Genomic DNA, 20,418 nt, shown 5'->3' on the forward strand with positions numbered 1-20,418 from the left:
GGGCGTTTTTCTGGGCTGCGTTAAAAAAAGGCAAACATTTAGAGTATACCCACTTCTCCAGGGACCACTACACCACTGATCAGAACGATAACCTGTTGAACTAAATGGATGTGGTAGGCTACACCATGGGATGCATCTGCAGACCATTGCCGCATAAATAAAGGTAAGACGCGCTATTTATTGCTTAAGAGGTCGGCTGTTTTAACTTGCAATGGATAGTCGGTGGAGTCAGTCTCTTGTTGACACAAAGTGACTTTTGGTCATTCTTGCTTTGATTGAATTCTGGAATAATTGTGGGGGGGAGTGCATGACTTTTGGTCAGAATACCTGATGTAGGCTAGATTGGATGGAATGCGTGCTGTGAATTGAGAACAGCCAGCTTATGATGTGATATGCTACATCGTTCTGCTGTGCAACAAATATATTTTTATTTTTCAATCTTTTTAGTGCTGTGTGTAGCCACACGTTTAGCCCTTCTGAACTTCACGCAGTTAATTTCCTATCCTAGCACCTCTTGTTTATGTTGTTAGCTTAGCCATGTTATGTCACGTTGTCAACATTGGATACGTGGAGCAGAACATAGTGGGTCATATGTCCGATGCTTTTTGGAAACGTTTTCTTCATAAAACGTGCCAGGCAGATTTTGTATACATTTTATTCCTTAGTAATTATAGCTATATGGGTATGCCGTCTTTCAGATCCTTTCAATACCGGCACTAAAGCGAGAAAAAAAAGAGTGCATCCTCATTGTACCCAGCACTTCTGAAAATGCACTTCCGAATGCGTCTCTGTCCCCAGCACATTTCAAACCAAACTGACGCTCATGGTAATGGGTGTCAGTTTGGATGAAATTCCCCCTACAAGCCCCCTGCGCAGAATTGTTGATGGGGGATGGAAGACCAGTTGTTGACCTGGGGGCAAAACCGGTTGTAACTTTCTATTTTGAGGCGGCAGGGGGTGTTGTCGCAGCTAAATGTAACTAATAAAGTAACTTGTAATGTCACTGTTTCTAAAACAGGGCGTTTTTCTGGGCTGCGTTAAAAAAAAGGCAAACATTTAGAGTATACCCACTTCTTAGTGGGTATACTTAGTTACTTTTAAAATCAAGTAATAAGTAAAGTAACTAAGTTACTATTTTAAGGAGTGTGGCTACCCGGCCGTTGCCAATTAAGAAGATGAAGAGCACCTGAGGTGGAGAAGCAGCTTAAATAGCCTGCTTCTCCACTCATTCTGGGCTCTCTCAGCCATGGGGCTCGTGCCGGGAGGACAGCCGAGTTGGAGAGACGCGGTAGGGGGAGATCGCACAAACCCATACTAACGCTAATACGCTTTCCCCCAGGACTGAGTGGGAGAAGACGGGAGCGATAGAGACGCCGTCCTCGCAGCCGGACCAGACCCGGAGACGGCCCTTTTTTACCCCATAAGTGGAAGAACATATGTTGTCGTTGGTTTTACCTTTTTACACGTGAGGTGAACGAAATAAAACCGTTGACCCACAACCCTGTTTGGAGTGTCTCCTTTGAAAATCCCAGCCGCCGACGATCGGGGTTGCCACAGGAGTAATTACTAATCAGTAATCTGATTACTTTTTTTTTTTCTGTGGCAACACTGGTCCTGGTTTCCATTCCCCGGCGTTTACCAACCATTGGCCGTCTAGAATTTTAATTGGCCATCTTGACGGCCATCTGGACCATTATTATTATTAGGCTATTGAATAACGTAACTTCTGCTTCTGTTGGAGTGCGTATGTCCTATCACCTTCAACATCTGCCTCCTCCTCTCCGTCATTGTGGACTCTCGGGAGAGGGTCCCTACCGGGGGCCTGGGGGTCCGCCCGCCCCGCCCGGCCCGGCCCTGGATCTTTTTCAGCTCGCGGCCCACGCTGCTCTGGATGCGCCGGCCCACCTCGTCGCGGAGCTCTGCGATCATGGTGTCCAGCAGCACGTTGTCCTCCAGGTCCCAGCGCGCCTTGAACTCCACCATGGCCGCCATGTAGTGGCTCATGAACTGCTTCTCCAGCTTCCGGAGCAGGTGCAGCGCCCAGGTGGGGTCCGGGTCCGCGGCCGTGGCGCGTTCAGCAAGCACCGGGGGCGGCGCCGTGCGCTGTGTGCCCGATCCGGAGCTCTCAGCCGCTGTCTCATGCTCGTTGTCCGTCGGGGACTTGGAGCCGCCCACCGCCAAGCTGGACTTGTCCGATGAGGAGGGGGGCGTGGGGTCAGTGGTGGCGTCCTCGGGCCCATCGTCCTTGCTGGACGAGGGGCTCTCGGCAGCCTCCGCTTCGGGCCTCTGGGATGTTTCCCGGGGCGTTGGGGTCCCAACGGTCCCTTCACCCTCTGCATCATGTTCTCCTTCCCCTGCATCAGCCTCCTCTTCCCCGAGCACAGATTCCGCTGCATCCTTCGCCAGACCTTCAGCTCCTCTTCCTCCGACATTGTTGTCCTTGCCCGATTCCCCCGAGCCGCTCCCCACCTCTACGCCGGAGGAGGACCGCGAAGGGGTGATCTGGTCCTTTGGCAGGTCCCTGGGCTCGGTGAGCCACAGGGACTGGAGGATGCTCATGACTTCATTGTAGCGCTCCCGGTGGTCCTTGTGCACCTCGCAGGCCGGGTCGGGTACCAGGGGCTGGATCAGCTGCAGCTGGGCCAAGCAGTCCAGCAGACCCTTGGCCGAGGTGCTCAGCTTGCGGCCGTACACCGGAGATACCTGGGGTGTGGAGAGAGAAAATGTGAAGAGAGGGCCCTGCACAGACTAAACAATCACAATTCATTCAATTCATGAACCAATTGATATCATGACAACTGCAATTTGAACTGTATATTTAAAGTATATTTCAAATGTGGGTTTGTTTATGAAGGTACTATGTGTTCTACTTTCTCAGCTAAGGAATGGTTCTCACATTGATGTTATAAATCAAATGGGCTCCCTGACGTACCTCCGGTAGGCTGTTAGATCTTCCTAGGCTGGGGCTTAGCAGCACCTTCATCACCGCAACGGAGGAGTTACAGTTCCTGGACATCGAGACGCTGTGTTGGAACATAGCCTTGTGATCGGAGGATGTGACCTCATCCACAGCGTGGGTCAGTCCTGAGTCAGACACTTCTTCTTTGTCTTGCTCTGCTTCCTCGTCCCCTTGCATTTTCTCATCCTCTTCCTCCTCTACTTCAACCCCTTTTTCTGGGGTCTCTGCAACCTCATTGACCTTCTGATCTTCAGGACTTTCTTTTTCTCTCGTGGAAGTTTCTTCCTCCTCCTCCTCTCCTCCCCTGTCGCCCATCTCCTCCCTGTCCACAGACAGGCAGCCGTCGGTCGGGATGCTCCGGAGCCAGTCGCTGACCACCTCGTTGGGGGAGGCGTTGGGAAGCAAGGCGGGGGTCAGCTCTCCTCCCTCCTCCTCCTCCTCCTGCGTCCTGTTTATTTGGCATCCGGTTTTAGTGCTCCTGCTTTTGTCCCTTCCGCTCGACTGCCGGCTGACTAGCCTAGCGGATGCTAAGGCCTCTCTGAGCAGGTCGGCGGCAGACGAGGAGCGACAGAGGGCGTCGTCGTCGGATTTCATCATCTGTGCCGTCGGCTGGAAGGACCCCTCCTTCGACCTTGCGCTGCTCGTTGATTTCACGCTGCAGACATCAGATGTTTTGCTTCCTTTTTGCCCCGGAGTAGAAGAGCTTAGGTTGGATTTTGCGGTTGTGGCTTTTGCTTTTGCGTTGGAGCAAGTAGATGCTGCCGAGTTCGTTCTGAGACGGCTAGGAGTCCTGGATATCACACAAGGCTTGTTGTCATCCTTACTGTGTGCCTCGTTCGCTCGGGAGGGGGTTTTGCTCCGAGCGTTACCGCTTGCTGCTGACATTGCAGATGTAGAGCGTTTGACAGAGGGCTCAAGGTGATGTGTCTTCACTCTTTCTGACTCCTTCGGTTTAGTGCCTTTCACAGAAAGATTGCTCCTGGACGAAGGAGCAGTGGGGGACATGTCTGTTGCTGGCTCTTCATCCTTCTCACTGTGTACGCTCTGTCCAGGTGTGTCAATCGTTATGTCTGGTTGACTTTGAATGGGGGGCAGAGGGTTTGCCATGTCCTCCAAATCCACTGTGTGTTTCACTGCAGACTCATCCATTCTTTCAGCATTAGTGGCGTTGGCTGGATTTGTGTGAGAGGAGATGTGGGACTCCCCACCGTCTGAGTCTCCCTGTTCCTCTTCTGGTAACACCAGAGAGACAGACCCAAATGAATCTCGACTCAGGAGTTCCTCAGTGTCCCCTGAATTGATCCTTTGTCTTTTGGAGTTTGTTGAGTGAACGCTGGGCGCCTGCTCTGAGGGTTCCTTGTCCTCCATTGTTTCACCTTCCTCCCCACCCTCTACTCTGTTATTTTCTTCCTCTCTTTTCTGGGTTCTGGAAGCAGCGCCGCAGTGGCACCTTGACTGTGTAGAGGCCTTGGATCGGACAGACATGGTGGGGGATCGGGGGGTGGGTGTCGTGAAGGGTGATGGGCTTCTGGCAGATTTAGTGAGCCAAGAAAGGACGCCGTTTGATCTCCCTTCGCCGCAATTGGCTGTGGATCCAGTTTTAGATGATTTAGTACTGGCAGGACGCTGTTCAATCTGGTCTTCCTGATCATCTGCCACTGCAATACTTGGAAGGTCAGCAGCCGCATTGCAAAGGGACTCTTTTGTGGCCGAAATTGCACTTGCCGATCGATTGTTACTTTCTTCGTTGTCCCCTTCTGGTGTCTTCACATTGACAATATCTGGTGTTTTATTACAGGTCGTTATTGCCTTTGCACACTTTCTACATTTCGACGTTAAACATTTTGACCTGCCTGACCGTTCTGAAAATCTACCGACAGCAGACATTGCCTTGCCCACCATCTCATCGTCTCCAACTGGCATCAGACCATTTTCTGCTGGCTGTTTGTCCTCATCCTCCAACCATTTTTCATTTGGGTTCTCAACTCTGTTTGTAAAAATATCAGCGAAGACAGCTGCTTTTAAAACAATTCTGGAACTTGACTTGTGTGATTTGTTAGACTTGCCGCTGGTCACTGACGCGGCAGTAGGGCTCCTGTCTGCCACATTGTCAGTTGTGACCCCTGCTGGAGATTCTGCTGTTAAATGGATCGCGCAAATCGATTTGTGACACCTGCTAGAACAGGCTGATCTAACAGACAACGCACTGCCAACCCTCTCATCATTGCCTTCTTCTGCCTCGGCCCCATCGCATGTTTCGGTTTCTAATTCTGTTTTGATGGCTGCGTCTGTATCACCGTCAGAGTTAGATTTCAGCAAATTGCTGGATCGAATGGAAGTCGCCGATTTAACAGACATGGCACTAGCTGCTCTGTGTGCAGCTCTGTTAGAGTTGTTTGTTACGGCTGCCCCTACCTCGTCAATTTGTGCCTGCGCACAAATTGACCTTTCCAACTGAGATGATTGGGCTGATTTTGCAGATTTTGCAGATTTAGAGGACATTACACTTTCTGACCTTGCACCGTTCTCCTCCGCTGCCCCGTCTTCCATTCCTTCTGCTTTAACTTCTACCTGTGAGCAGGGAGTATGAGTCCTTGAACAGTTGTTACTGTGAGGCTTGCATGATTTTGCAGGCTTGTTAGAGACAGAGGCAAAGGATTTCACAGATTTGGCAGACACAGCACTGCTCGCTCTCTCAGATTCATTTTCCACATCTCCGGGTTTGGGGGAAGGTGACCTATCAGAAGCTCTGGTTGAGCTTCTGATAATGGATTTACTTGATTTGACTGATAGATGGGATCTTGTTGACAGGGCACTAACTGCTCGCTCACCGTTCTCCTCTCTATTTGCCTGCTCTTCTGCATCTTCAGCCTCTTCTGGATCTGGAGTCGCCACTTTTGAACAGTGACTACACTGAGATTTGGTTGACTTTGCCGAAACACCTGATTTGCCCGACACGACAGACAAGGCGCTGATGGGTCTTACTGTTTCCATTTCCTCTTCCTCTTCATTTCCCCCATCATGAGGGGTGCTATCAATCTGCTGAGCAAAACCTGTAGAGGTCAGAGAGCCATGCGATATTCTGGACTTAGCAGAGTATTCAGATTTAGCAGATAGGGGACTCGCTGCTCTTTCTGAAACGCCCTCATACTCTCCTTCTGCTGTCCCATTATGATGCGATGTTGGCAACTGACCAGATGACGCACTGTCAACGCTTTCGTCTGCCTTCTTCATGGAGTTATGGGAACTGCAGGAGCGGCTGCACATGTTTGACTTGGCAGACCTGGCACTAGGACATCCTCTGTCCTCCACGTCTGACTTGTGAGATTTGCTGGACTCAACACTCACCGCCCTCTCTTGACTGTCTGCTGCTTTGGAAATAGCACCCTCACCTCGCTCCTCTGGAATATTGGACATCACTGAGGTGCAGTCGTGGTGGGTGAGGTTGGACTTGTTGGAGTGGAGAGATTCCCCAGAACCTTCCCTAGAGCTCTCCGACATCTGGCTGGGAGCCCGCTCATCTCCGCTGCCCCCACGATTTTCACCTTGGTCTGGGTGACGTGGGCCGGGCGTGGTTGTTGTTCCCATGGAGCCTCCGCAGTGAGAGCATGCACTGGATTGGTTGGATCGGACATCGTAACCTGGGAGCCCGTTGTTGCTGGACAGGCTACTCATAACGCTATCCTGCACATCTTCCTGTCGATCATTAGTATCATTTTGACATGGGGTCTTGGACTTGCTGGACCTGCAAGACAGCTTGCTTGTTTTGGACATGGAACTGACAGCTCGGTCATTCCCCCCCTCCTGGGCCAAGGAGTGTGGGGTTACCCCTCCACAGTGACAGGACGAGGCTCTGCTGCCGCCGTCTTCCCCTTTCTGCAGCATGAGGGGAGCCGGGGTTGGCGACTGCTCACATTGGCAGCACTGGGAAACACTGGGTGGTAGTTCCTCATCCTCCTCATCCTGGTTCTCCTGCAGCACCTGCAGAACGTGGGAGGAGTTGCTGACCAAGGACGGTGGACGATCATCATCACCATCCGAGAGTGTCAGCTCCAAATCGTCTTGGTCGCACCAGTCATCCTTGGTGGACTGGCTGCTGTGGGGCTGGGAGCTACCGGCATCGCCTCTGGCCGCCCCGGAGCTGCTGCAGCAGCGACTGACGGTGCACACCTCCTCCATCACGCACAGCTCCTCCTGGACCTCCACCCGAGCCTGCTCCAGACCTGAGCCCCCGTGGGAGCTGGAGAGCCTCGATCGCTGGCAAACCACCCGGCGAGAGTGACAGGAGGAGGAGGAGCTTGATGAGTGGATTTGTCGCACCCTGGCGTGGGTGGGCCTGGAGCTGTCGATAGGCGGTTTGGGAGCATGCTTGTTGCTGTGCGCAGGATTCTCCCACAGGTCGTACAGCTGCTCTCGTGTCTGGTGGCAGCATGGGCAGTTCGCCTCAAGGGGGTGCTCGAGGGAAGCGTTGGCGTACATATTGGTGGCCTCTGGATCACATGAGCCGGAGTCAGGGTTTGAGCAGGTCTCGGAGAGGCCCTGCTGCAGGAAGCAGGGAGGACCCTCCCTGGACGCACAGCAGTCGTTGGTCAGGGAGGGAGACTTCTTAATCTGCGTCGACCACTGCAGGGTGTCCTCGGTATGGAGGCGGAAGCGCACTTTCATCTCCACCGATAGGCTGCCGTCCTTGTTGACCATGACACGCTTCTCGATGTCGTCGTTCATGATGGCCGGCCGGGGGTGGGAGTGGGGGCAGGAAGTGAGTCCGTTGGTGTAGGACTTCTCTGAGGACAGGGAGAAGCGTGTGGAGCGGGTGGAGGAGTCCGACCGGGGGTGGATGATGCTCTTCTTAGTCTCCAGGCCAAAGTTGACTGAAAACAAGCGGACAGGCAGAGGCAGTGAATCTACTGTCCGTTACGAGGTTAGAGCCATGAAGTTTTGATGTTTTCGGTTTTGATGTTTATTGATTTGAATGATTTTCCCAGCTGTTAGGATTCGATGCATTGTGTGGATCAATTGATGGATTTGTTTTCAGGGTTTAATTTTGTATAATGATAATCCACCCACTATGAAATATGTGTAGTTTTTAGAACTTTCGCAATTTCTAACACTGTAAACCCGAGCGCCCCCGGGGGCGGGGGCAGCTGCGCCAACGTGTGCTGTAAACAGCTGTAAACAGCACCACCATGCTCCAACATGTCCATGGTGCATACCCACGTAACGGGAAGAAGCTCGGCTAAAAGCCCATGATAACCATTTTTACCTAAACAAAATACAATTCTAACACCAAGCAACTAAATGAGCCCATAGCAAAACACGCAAAACGTGCATGCGCTCATACTGGCCGCCGCCGATTTCGCTACTTCATGCCACCCGAACAAACTATAAGTCATATGAAAGCTGATGCTTCACAGATTCCAATGATATAACGGGCATCACTCTACGACGAAAACTCACTGAACTAGCAGCCAAAGAAGAGCAAAATAAATAAACAAATAAAAAACGTTATACAATGTGATACTTTTGATTGGCGAATAGTGTTTTTTTACATGAATTTGGGTCCCTCGATTTGACTGTCCCTCGACCCAAGATATCCCAAGATATCTTCCAGGGTTTGACTGGAAGGTCAGCATAATTCGCGCCAGAAGCGCCGGCTAGATAGAGACATACGCTCCTTCTCCACGCTTATTACATCGTTTGCATTTCTAGTTAGCTAGTAGTTAGCTAGTTATTTTGTATTTTCTTGCCTTGTTTGTTATTATTTTAAAATAAATAATGGCAGGCAGGAGAAAGACCTATACTTTTGCGGAGGCATTCGCTATCATTAGCGACAGTGGGGCTACTGTAGTCCCTCTCGAGTCGTCGTCTGACATCAGTGACTTGCTGTTGCCAGAACTGGACACGGACAACAGTGATTCAGAATATCGATTCCATCACCTGAAAGGTATGTAATCTCTGTTATCGATTACTTATTGATTTGGTGTCAAATTGACGATCTATCACCTTATTAGATATTATCTATCTATCGATCACCCTACTCACTCTACTCATTCCACACACTCACTACCGGTACTCTTTGCCTTATATTTATATTTATGATATTATTTGCATCAATTATCATTATCAATATATTGTACATAGTTTATTTGATACTATCTCTATCCTTCCTTCTCTTTATTCCTTTTTGCATTGTTGAGAGGACCTAGCAAACCAAGCATTGCTGTGCAAGTGATAAATAAACTTGGATTTGATTTATTATCCTGCAATGAATTCAGTAAATGCACACTCAAACTGGTGCAAACTGGATTGTTAGTTGACTTCCCCAGTACATGTCTTGTTTACCCCAACATATTGTTACTTGTCTGTTTGAAGTTACATTCTTTTCTTTCTTCTTCTTGGGTTCCACAGTGATGATGATGCTGATTATGAGCCACCTTCATCGACTGCTCCTGCTCCAGCCCCCCCACCTCTGTTTATATATATTAGAGCTGTCAGTTAAACGCGTTATTAACGGCGTTAACGCAAACCAATTTTAACGGCGTTAAGAAATTTATCGCGCGATTAACGCAATTATTTTATTAAAAAAATAAAATAAAAATAATAATAATTCTTTGCCTCAAAACAAAGAAGCAGTAGCCTGACTGCTATGTTCAAATGACATTTGTTCAAAGCAGTCCTTTAATTGCACTATAGGCTCTTTTTTTGTATCGTCCTGTTTTGATCAGTATATGCCAATGTTGTTATCAATAAAAAATCATTTGCACAAGGCAAGCCGATGCACTTCACCATGTTGATAAGAGAATTAAAATGAGAAGAATTATGGGACAAAAAAATCAAGGGATATTTAGCATAGAAAAATAATTTGCGATTAATCGTGAGTTAACTATGACATCAATGCGATTAATCACGATTAAATATTTTAATCGCTTGACAGCTCTAATATATATATATATATATATATCTTTATCCCTAGTGATTGTAGTTTTTAGCTGTGTTTTTACCTTTGTTTTTACAGTTTGGTTTTATTATATGTTGTTCTCAAATATATCTGCTCCAGTTGGAGTCAAACTTCATTTAGATTGTATGGTTTTCTTTGACTGGGAAAATGTATAGAGGTCTGGGTGAAATTTCAAAACAAGTCAAAACTGTTGAATTTGGATGGAATGAATCCCTATAGTGATATGTCAGTGAAATAAAATTAGTTTTACAGTCTGGTACCTTAGAAAGGTCAAATGGCACTGATGGTGCCCAAAAGTGCCCAAATGGCACCATTTAGTCCGTCTGGACCTACCTGTACTAAAACCACTCTAAAATCACTTTATTAGCATTTATCCTGGAACAGGGTACTCATCAGATGTCGTTACATGTTTCCCTAAAGGTTCTGGGCTACTATCCCATAGTTTCAAGGTGGTATTCACTCTAAATAATGTGTTTTCTCTAGGCGAAATTTTTAAATTGACATTTCTTACTATGTTCTAGCTGAATTTACTCTGACACAGTAACATCTATATTGATTCTGACACTTCTGAAGCCACCTCACAGGTGTTACCTTCTTTTTGAAACCAACTTTATTTATATAGCCCTTGTAGTTGTGGAGGCATACTCTATTCATTATGGGCATGTCATTTCGGGCAGGAGGCCTGTGAAATAGGCCTAGGGCTTAACAGGTTAAGTACGACAGAGTATTAGGGCCACACATGAAGAATTTTTTTTTTTTGCCGTGACGAGATTAAAGTTGACACGTCGACTAGTAACACGTCTGTTCAGGTCTTCCTCCTGAACAGACGAATTTTTCCGCACAACCTTTTCAGCGTCCTTACACTAATCACCACAATGTGGTTCTGCGCTAAAACAGCGAGGATCTCTTTATTGTTAAACCCGATTCTGAAATATAATTTTACCAAATGATCTACACAAGCCATTGGATTCAGTGCAGGCCCTGTGGTACGACGGAGTATTAGGGCCACACGTGAAGAAAAAATATATTTTTGCCGTGACGAGATTAAAATCGACCAACACATTCTCACTCCGAGTGCGTCGATTTCTGACGTACGGTCAGTGACTTTGGCTTCAGTTTCTGACGCAAAAGGGTACCCTTGCGCTTCTTTTTTCGACGCATGGGGTTTTCAACTCCTTACAATGTAACAACTTCACGGGGGAGCCGATGGCTGCACATAGAGACGCTATGAGCATTCATCCCATTGGCTAACGGAGGACCTTGCGCTTCTTTTTTCGACGCAGGGGGTTTTCCACTCATTACAATGTAATCCCTCCACGGCAATATATGAAGCTATGAGCATTCATCCCATTGGCTAACGGAAGAGCCGATGGCTGCACATAGAGACGCTATGAGCATTCATCCCATTGGCTAACGCAGGACCATGTGCTTCTTTTTTCGACGTAGGGGTTTTTCCACTCATTGCAATGTAATCACTCCACGGCAATGTATGAAGCTATGAGCATTCATTCATCCCATTGGCTAACGGAAGACCCGATGTCTGCACATTAACAGCGATTTTACAGTGAAATCTGTGACATTCCTCAACACAACTACACCAACGTGTCCTTGTTAATTACAAAGCATGTATGGGTTAAGTTTATGGGCATCAGTTGTCCTGTTTTGTGTTTTGATTGAGAGAAACAATCGTTTTTTTGATCAGTGTTGGGTAGCTGAGGTCGTTGCTATAGAGGCCACGTCCGTGCGCTTTTTTTGACAACTGACAGAGCAACCCTTTCTCATCAAAATTACGTTCCCAGAGAACTATTCGGCATTCTCAATTACGTTTGTCTAAAAAACGTATTTTGTCCGTGATTACGTTTGATTGAACATATTGTAATGACCTCGCCGGTGACATAACGATGTCGAGTCATTAGTAATTGAAGGAACTTTTAATGAACCAAAACCAGGTCACTGAAACCCGTAACCAACGGCAGAAATCCCACCCAAAACAAACCCCGGCAACCCCCAACACGGTCTCACTCACGTGCAGGCCCCCACCCTCGTGTTCTTCCAAGGCCCTCCCCCAGCTGACCTAATGATTCGCCCCCACACTGATTGACAAGAAGAACATTACAATACATGCACACAGAACAACTGGCATAACGGACAACGAAATACAATGCAACACATAACACACAAACTATTTAACTGTCCCAGGGTCGCTACAATATCGTAAATATGAACTATTTTTGCCATTTATTTACCATGTTACTATGGCAGAATAAAGAATAAATTCATGCATTATCATTCAACTTGAACATGTGTTTTTACAGTATAGAGTGGTGGAGAGGGATGACGTATGTTGGCAAACCCGGAAGTGAGCGTCGCCCTCGGTTCCCTTGACAAAAAGCCAACGGGTTTTCCATTGGATTTTGGATTATTGCAGAAAAATCCTCAACTCCTCAAAAACGGAAAATAAATAAATAAAAATATCCGTGCTCCAAAGAACGAAGTGTAAACCAATGCATTCTGAATGGGAGTGTTTCTCCGATTTTTTTCAAAGCCCCTCAGAAGTGTTGCCTGCAAGACCTAATGGTTCAGAATGTGGTGGAAAAACAGTTTTTGAGATAGGAAGGTCCTACCGCCCTGAAATTTTAATACCTTATTCTAGGGCCTAACTGGGACCTCCGCACCGAAACTTGGCCCGGTCGGACCCCGAGGGCAGGAAGGGGGGGCCCTTCCTGCCCGAAACTTGGCCCGGTCAGACCCCGAGGGCAGGCCCCCCCTTCCTGCCCTCGGGGTCCGACCGGGCCAAGTTTCGGTGCGGAGGTCCCAGTTAGGCTTTGTCCAAATGACACTCCATTTGGGAAAACTTTTTTTCTCTAAGGGCTAGAACTCCAAATCTCGGATATGTCGTTCACGGGGCCCCGGGAAATGTGTGTAAACATTTTAGCATCCCTAGCTATCTCGAAAAGGTCGGCAAAGGGGCGTGACCTCCAACAGTACAGTAAATGTACATAAGACAGAGGTTCGTTTCTAGTCCCCATTTTTTGTGGGATGGAGGTGTACATTTGTGGCTAAAGGTGTGTAGACACAGCTGGCCTGTGGCCACGTTTTTGAAGTCGGGGGTCAAAAGGTCAAAAGGAGCCGGCACCACGCCGCTTATGAGATAACAAAAAGTTAATGCGTGTTTCTCTCATAACTTTTTGTCATTATTAAAGAGAGGCCTGATTCTCAGATATGCATGTTGGATGGCTAGGGTGTAGGTCTGGGAAGAACTTCTGGCCAAAATCGTGCAAGCGAGCCGCTGGGTGAGTTGCAACGAGATGGAGCACTTGCTGAGTCATTTCCTGTAGTGCTGGAGCCACAGGTTGAAGCGTATGCGTCCTTTGAGACCCCCTTTGATATATAAGAGACCCTATACAGCTTACTTAAATGTTGTCGACTCAGTCACCTATTGCATCACTTCCTTTAGGGCTTCGGCCTCCTAATTGATCATTGTAGTAGGCTATAATTGAATGCCCTCTTTCATATATATATGATACCTCCACCACTGGGACATGGCAACCATTCTCCAAATCCATATGGGGAGGGGGGGATGCTTGTGGACAGTAGGGGTTTACCCTAGACATAAATAGGAAGTAAAATCAGGAGAAGGAATGACCTCTCACAAATATTTATTCAATAAATTGTTTCAAATAACCCTCCCTCGTTAAATCAATGAGCTTGGTGTTTTGCTTTCAAAAATTAGTTATAGAAGAAGTCTAAACTGCAGAAGATAAACACATCCAAGCTGCCTTTTAAGGATACCTTGGAATATCTGTCTATTTTTCAACCATCGGACCCTAGTTTACGACAAAAACAACCCAATTGACGGCAGCGTGGTTTTTAGAGCCACGAGTATTAGAGGGGGCGGTCAATAGCAACCACCATAGCAACCATGACGGTCAAGTGACTGGATTCAGCCCCGTTGAAAGAAATAGAATGCCTCCCTACACACTCAGTAGTAGCTTAATGATTAATGTAATGTAGCTTATTATGTCCATGAAGTCTTTATTTGCATGGGTTTACATTTCGTTGTGTAGCATGGAAAAATCGGAGAAACACTCCCATTCAGAATGCATTGGTTTACACTTCGTTCTTTGGAGCACGGATATTTTTATTTATTTATTTATTTTCCGTTTTTGAGGAGTTGAGGATTTTTCTGCAATAATCCAAAATCCAATGGAAAACCCGTTGGCTTTTTGTCAAGGGAACCGAGGGCGACGCTCACTTCCGGGTTTGCCAACATACGTCATCCCTCTCCACCACTCTATACTGTAAAAACACATGTTCAAGTTGAATGATAATGCATGAATTTATTCTTTATTCTGCCATAGTAACACGGTAAATAAATGGCAAAAATAGGCTGAGAACGAATTCGTATTTATGATATTGTAGCGACCCTGGGACAGTTAAATAGTTTGTGTGTTATGTGTTGCATTGTATTTCGTTGTCCGTTATGCCAGTTGTTCTGTGTGCATGTATTGTAATGTTCTTCTTGTCAATCAGTGTGGGGGCGAATCATTAGGTCAGCTGGGGGAGGGCCTTGGAAGAACACGAGGGTGGGGGCCTGCACGTGAGTGAGACCGTGTTGGGGGTTGCCGGGGTTTGTTTTGGGTGGGATTTCTGCCGTTGGTTACGGGTTTCAGTGACCTGGTTTTGGTTCATTAAAAGTTCCTTCAATTACTAATGACTCGACATTGTTATGTCACCGGCGAGGTCATTACAATATGTTCAATAAAACGTAATCACGGACAAAATACGTTTTTTAGACAAACGTAATTGAGAATGCCAAATAGTTCTCTGGGAACGTAATTTTGATGAGAAAGGGTTGCTCTGTCAGTTGTCAAAAAAAGCGCACGGACGTGGCCTCTATAGCAACGACCTCAGCTACCCAACACTGATCAAAGAAACGATTGTTTCTCTCAATCAAAACACAAAACAGGACAACTGATGCCCATAAACTTAACCCATACATGTTTTGTAATTAACAAGGACACGTTGGTGTAGTTGTGTTGAGGAATGTCACAGATTTCACTGTAAAATCGCCGTTAATGTGCAGACAACGGGTCTTCCGTTAGCCAATAGGATGAATGAATGCTCATAGCTTCATACATTGCCGTGGAGTGATTACATTGCAATGAGTGGAAAAACCCCTGCGTCGAAAAAAGAAGCACATGGTCCTGCGTTAGCCAATGGGATGAATGCTCATAGCGTCTCTATGTGCAGCCATCGGCTCTTCCGTTAGCCAATGGGATGAATGCTCATAGCTTCATATCTTGCCGTGGAGGGATTACATTGTAATGAGTGGAAAACCCCCTGCGTCGAAAAAAGAAGCGCAAGGTCCTCCGTTAGCCAATGGGATGAATGCTCATAGCGTCTCTATGTGCAGCCATCGGCTCCCCCGTGAAGTTGTTACATTGTAAGGAGTTGAAAACCCCATGCAAAAAGAAGCGCAAGGGTACCCTCTTGCGTCAGAAACTGAAGCCAAAGTCACTGACCGTTCGTCAGAAATCGACGTGCTCGGAGTGAGAATGTGTTGAATCGACGCGTCGACTTTAAATTCAACATGTCGACTTTAAAGTCAACATGTCGACATTAAACTCGAAATGTGGAGAATAAGGTTGAAATGTCATGTTGACTTTAATCTCGACTTGTCGGCTTTAAACTTGAAATGTCGAGAATAACGAGAATAAGACGCGGGGCGCTCCTCTGTTGAGCGACTCGTGATTGAAGGCTTTTTTTAAACAATATATAGCGACTTTTTTTTTCAAGTTTTGTCCAGTTAGACTGGTGCAATACGTTTGTGAAGTATGGATAGTGAGAGTTCTGCATCGATTGATTTAAAACATCAATCCACAACGGAATATGAAGATAGTTTCTCTGCTGGGGTCACCGCGCATCAAATGGCATCGAGACGCACCTACACCAGAGCGGACCTTCTGGAGCTGCGATATGCTTGCAAAACAGTTGATTTGTCACCAGAACAGCTGGATCTCATACCAACACACCGGCTTATAAAGAAGAGAAGGAGGAAAAGAGGATCGAGAGGAGGGATCAGGAACAGGATCAGGAGACGGGGAAGTAAGCTACCACTACCTGCTTTCACTCTGTCAAATGTGCGATCGCTACGTAATAAGATGGATGAACTTGCGGCACTTGTTAAGCTTGATTCAGATTATCGGAGTACAAGTTTATTCTGTTTCACTGAAACGTGGTTAACTGAGGACATTACAGTGTGCTTGGATGGCTTTACATTCATACGCTTTGACCGGGACAAAGAAGTAACGGGGAAATCAGTCGGAGGTGGTCTTTGCATGGTTGTAAATGACAGATGGGCAACGAACTTCACAGTTCGTGAGATGCACTGCTCACAACACTACGAAATCTTGTCTGTGTCATTTCGTCCCCACTATCTTCCCCGTGAATTTCAATTAATAACAGTAATTCTTGTTTATGTCCCTGGCCCTGACAACGCGCTGGCAGCAGAGCGCATTTTAGAATGTTATGACAATGCCGTCTCCAGGGCATCTGACCAGCCCGTGTTTCTGATGGGAGATTTCAACACCTGTGACATCACCGCACTTCTCCCACAGTTAGAACAGTATGTAACAATGGCAACACGGCTGAATAGAACGCTAGATTTATGTTTTGGAAACATCCCGGGTGCATATGTATCCAAGCCCTGCCCTGCCCTTGGGTCCTCAGATCATAATGTAATACTACTACTGCCTAAGTACAGACAAAAATTGAAGACCCAAAAAGTACAGGCCCAAACCATCATGGCATGGGAGGTAGACTCCATTCAAAGACTGAAAGGATGTTTTGAGCTGACAGATTGGGAAGAATTCTTCAGGGAATGCAATGGTGACCTTAACCTGTTGTACGATACCATATGCTCTTACGTCACATTCTGTGCTGATAGTGTTATTCACACCAAACAAATTAAGATCTTTGCAAACAATAAGCCATGGATAACCAAAGACCTTAAGAACTGTCTCAATTTAAAAAAGTTTGCATTCATCCAGGGTGACCAGCAGAGAGTTAAAGAGCTGAAAAATGAGCTAAAGCAGAAGACCAAGCTGGCCAAGCTCAACTACAAAAACATAATGGAGGAGAAGTTCATCAGTGGAGATATTTACCATGTTGTATTTACCATGTTACTATGGCAGAATAAAGAATAAATTCATGCATTATCATTCAACTTGAACATGTGTTTTTACAGTATAGAGTGGTGGAGAGGGATGACGTATGTTGGCAAACCCGGAAGTGAGCGTCGCCCTCGGTTCCCTTGACAAAAAGCCAACGGGTTTTCCATTGGATTTTGGATTATTGCAGAAAAATCCTCAACTCCTCAAAAACGGAAAATAAATAAATAAAAATATCCGTGCTCCAAAGAACGAAGTGTAAACCAATGCATTCTGAATGGGAGTGTTTCTCCGATTTTTTTCAAAGCCCCTCAGAAGTGTTGCCTGCAAGACCTAATGGTTCAGAATGTGGTGGAAAAACAGTTTTTGAGATAGGAAGGTCCTACCGCCCTGAAATTTTAATACCTTATTCTAGGGCCTAACTGGGACCTCCGCACCGAAACTTGGCCCGGTCGGACCCCGAGGGCAGGAAGGGGGGGCCCTTCCTGCCCGAAACTTGGCCCGGTCAGACCCCGAGGGCAGGCCCCCCCTTCCTGCCCTCGGGGTCCGACCGGGCCAAGTTTCGGTGCGGAGGTCCCAGTTAGGCTTTGTCCAAATGACACTCCATTTGGGAAAACTTTTTTTCTCTAAGGGCTAGAACTCCAAATCTCGGATATGTCGTTCACGGGGCCCCGGGAAATGTGTGTAAACATTTTAGCATCCCTAGCTATCTCGAAAAGGTCGGCAAAGGGGCGTGACCTCCAACAGTACAGTAAATGTACATAAGACAGAGGTTCGTTTCTAGTCCCCATTTTTTGTGGGATGGAGGTGTACATTTGTGGCTAAAGGTGTGTAGACACAGCTGGCCTGTGGCCACGTTTTTGAAGTCGGGGGTCAAAAGGTCAAAAGGAGCCGGCACCACGCCGCTTATGAGATAACAAAAAGTTAATGCGTGTTTCTCTCATAACTTTTTGTCATTATTAAAGAGAGGCCTGATTCTCAGATATGCATGTTGGATGGCTAGGGTGTAGGTCTGGGAAGAACTTCTGGCCAAAATCGTGCAAGCGAGCCGCTGGGTGAGTTGCAACGAGATGGAGCACTTGCTGAGTCATTTCCTGTAGTGCTGGAGCCACAGGTTGAAGCGTATGCGTCCTTTGAGACCCCCTTTGATATATAAGAGACCCTATACAGCTTACTTAAATGTTGTCGACTCAGTCACCTATTGCATCACTTCCTTTAGGGCTTCGGCCTCCTAATTGATCATTGTAGTAGGCTATAATTGAATGCCCTCTTTCATATATATATGATACCTCCACCACTGGGACATGGCAACCATTCTCCAAATCCATATGGGGAGGGGGGGATGCTTGTGGACAGTAGGGGTTTACCCTAGACATAAATAGGAAGTAAAATCAGGAGAAGGAATGACCTCTCACAAATATTTATTCAATAAATTGTTTCAAATAACCCTCCCTCGTTAAATCAATGAGCTTGGTGTTTTGCTTTCAAAAATTAGTTATAGAAGAAGTCTAAACTGCAGAAGATAAACACATCCAAGCTGCCTTTTAAGGATACCTTGGAATATCTGTCTATTTTTCAACCATCGGACCCTAGTTTACGACAAAAACAACCCAATTGACGGCAGCGTGGTTTTTAGAGCCACGAGTATTAGAGGGGGCGGTCAATAGCAACCACCATAGCAACCATGACGGTCAAGTGACTGGATTCAGCCCCGTTGAAAGAAATAGAATGCCTCCCTACACACTCAGTAGTAGCTTAATGATTAATGTAATGTAGCTTATTATGTCCATGAAGTCTTTATTTGCATGGGTTTACATTTCGTTGTGTAGCATGGAAAAATCGGAGAAACACTCCCATTCAGAATGCATTGGTTTACACTTCGTTCTTTGGAGCACGGATATTTTTATTTATTTATTTATTTTCCGTTTTTGAGGAGTTGAGGATTTTTCTGCAATAATCCAAAATCCAATGGAAAACCCGTTGGCTTTTTGTCAAGGGAACCGAGGGCGACGCTCACTTCCGGGTTTGCCAACATACGTCATCCCTCTCCACCACTCTATACTGTAAAAACACATGTTCAAGTTGAATGATAATGCATGAATTTATTCTTTATTCTGCCATAGTAACACGGTAAATAAATGGCAAAAATAGGCTGAGAACGAATTCGTATTTATGATATTGTAGCGACCCTGGGACAGTTAAATAGTTTGTGTGTTATGTGTTGCATTGTATTTCGTTGTCCGTTATGCCAGTTGTTCTGTGTGCATGTATTGTAATGTTCTTCTTGTCAATCAGTGTGGGGGCGAATCATTAGGTCAGCTGGGGGAGGGCCTTGGAAGAACACGAGGGTGGGGGCCTGCACGTGAGTGAGACCGTGTTGGGGGTTGCCGGGGTTTGTTTTGGGTGGGATTTCTGCCGTTGGTTACGGGTTTCAGTGACCTGGTTTTGGTTCATTAAAAGTTCCTTCAATTACTAATGACTCGACATTGTTATGTCACCGGCGAGGTCATTACAATATGTTCAATAAAACGTAATCACGGACAAAATACGTTTTTTAGACAAACGTAATTGAGAATGCCAAATAGTTCTCTGGGAACGTAATTTTGATGAGAAAGGGTTGCTCTGTCAGTTGTCAAAAAAAGCGCACGGACGTGGCCTCTATAGCAACGACCTCAGCTACCCAACACTGATCAAAGAAACGATTGTTTCTCTCAATCAAAACACAAAACAGGACAACTGATGCCCATAAACTTAACCCATACATGTTTTGTAATTAACAAGGACACGTTGGTGTAGTTGTGTTGAGGAATGTCACAGATTTCACTGTAAAATCGCCGTTAATGTGCAGACAACGGGTCTTCCGTTAGCCAATAGGATGAATGAATGCTCATAGCTTCATACATTGCCGTGGAGTGATTACATTGCAATGAGTGGAAAAACCCCTGCGTCGAAAAAAGAAGCACATGGTCCTGCGTTAGCCAATGGGATGAATGCTCATAGCGTCTCTATGTGCAGCCATCGGCTCTTCCGTTAGCCAATGGGATGAATGCTCATAGCTTCATATCTTGCCGTGGAGGGATTACATTGTAATGAGTGGAAAACCCCCTGCGTCGAAAAAAGAAGCGCAAGGTCCTCCGTTAGCCAATGGGATGAATGCTCATAGCGTCTCTATGTGCAGCCATCGGCTCCCCCGTGAAGTTGTTACATTGTAAGGAGTTGAAAACCCCATGCAAAAAGAAGCGCAAGGGTACCCTCTTGCGTCAGAAACTGAAGCCAAAGTCACTGACCGTTCGTCAGAAATCGACGTGCTCGGAGTGAGAATGTGTTGA

The 20,418-nt window shown here is 46.5% G+C and overlaps 1 protein-coding gene across 1 annotated transcript in view; it reads right to left on the reverse strand.

Moving 5' to 3' along the window:
* The window catches only part of rp1l1a (rp1 like 1a), a 33,991-nt gene that overhangs the window by 6,466 nt on the left and 7,107 nt on the right, over positions 1-20,418 (reverse strand). The window contains exons 4-5 of the mRNA XM_060049318.1: positions 2,933-7,830; positions 1,759-2,703 (exon numbers count right to left, since the gene is read on the reverse strand). Coding sequence (XP_059905301.1) covers positions 1,759-2,703; positions 2,933-7,830 — 5,843 coding nt within the window. The remainder of the gene's footprint in view (positions 1-1,758; positions 2,704-2,932; positions 7,831-20,418) is intronic.

Source organism: Gadus macrocephalus, chromosome 4 (genome assembly GCF_031168955.1).
Source record: "Gadus macrocephalus chromosome 4, ASM3116895v1".
Lineage (NCBI taxonomy): Eukaryota > Metazoa > Chordata > Actinopteri > Gadiformes > Gadidae > Gadus > Gadus macrocephalus.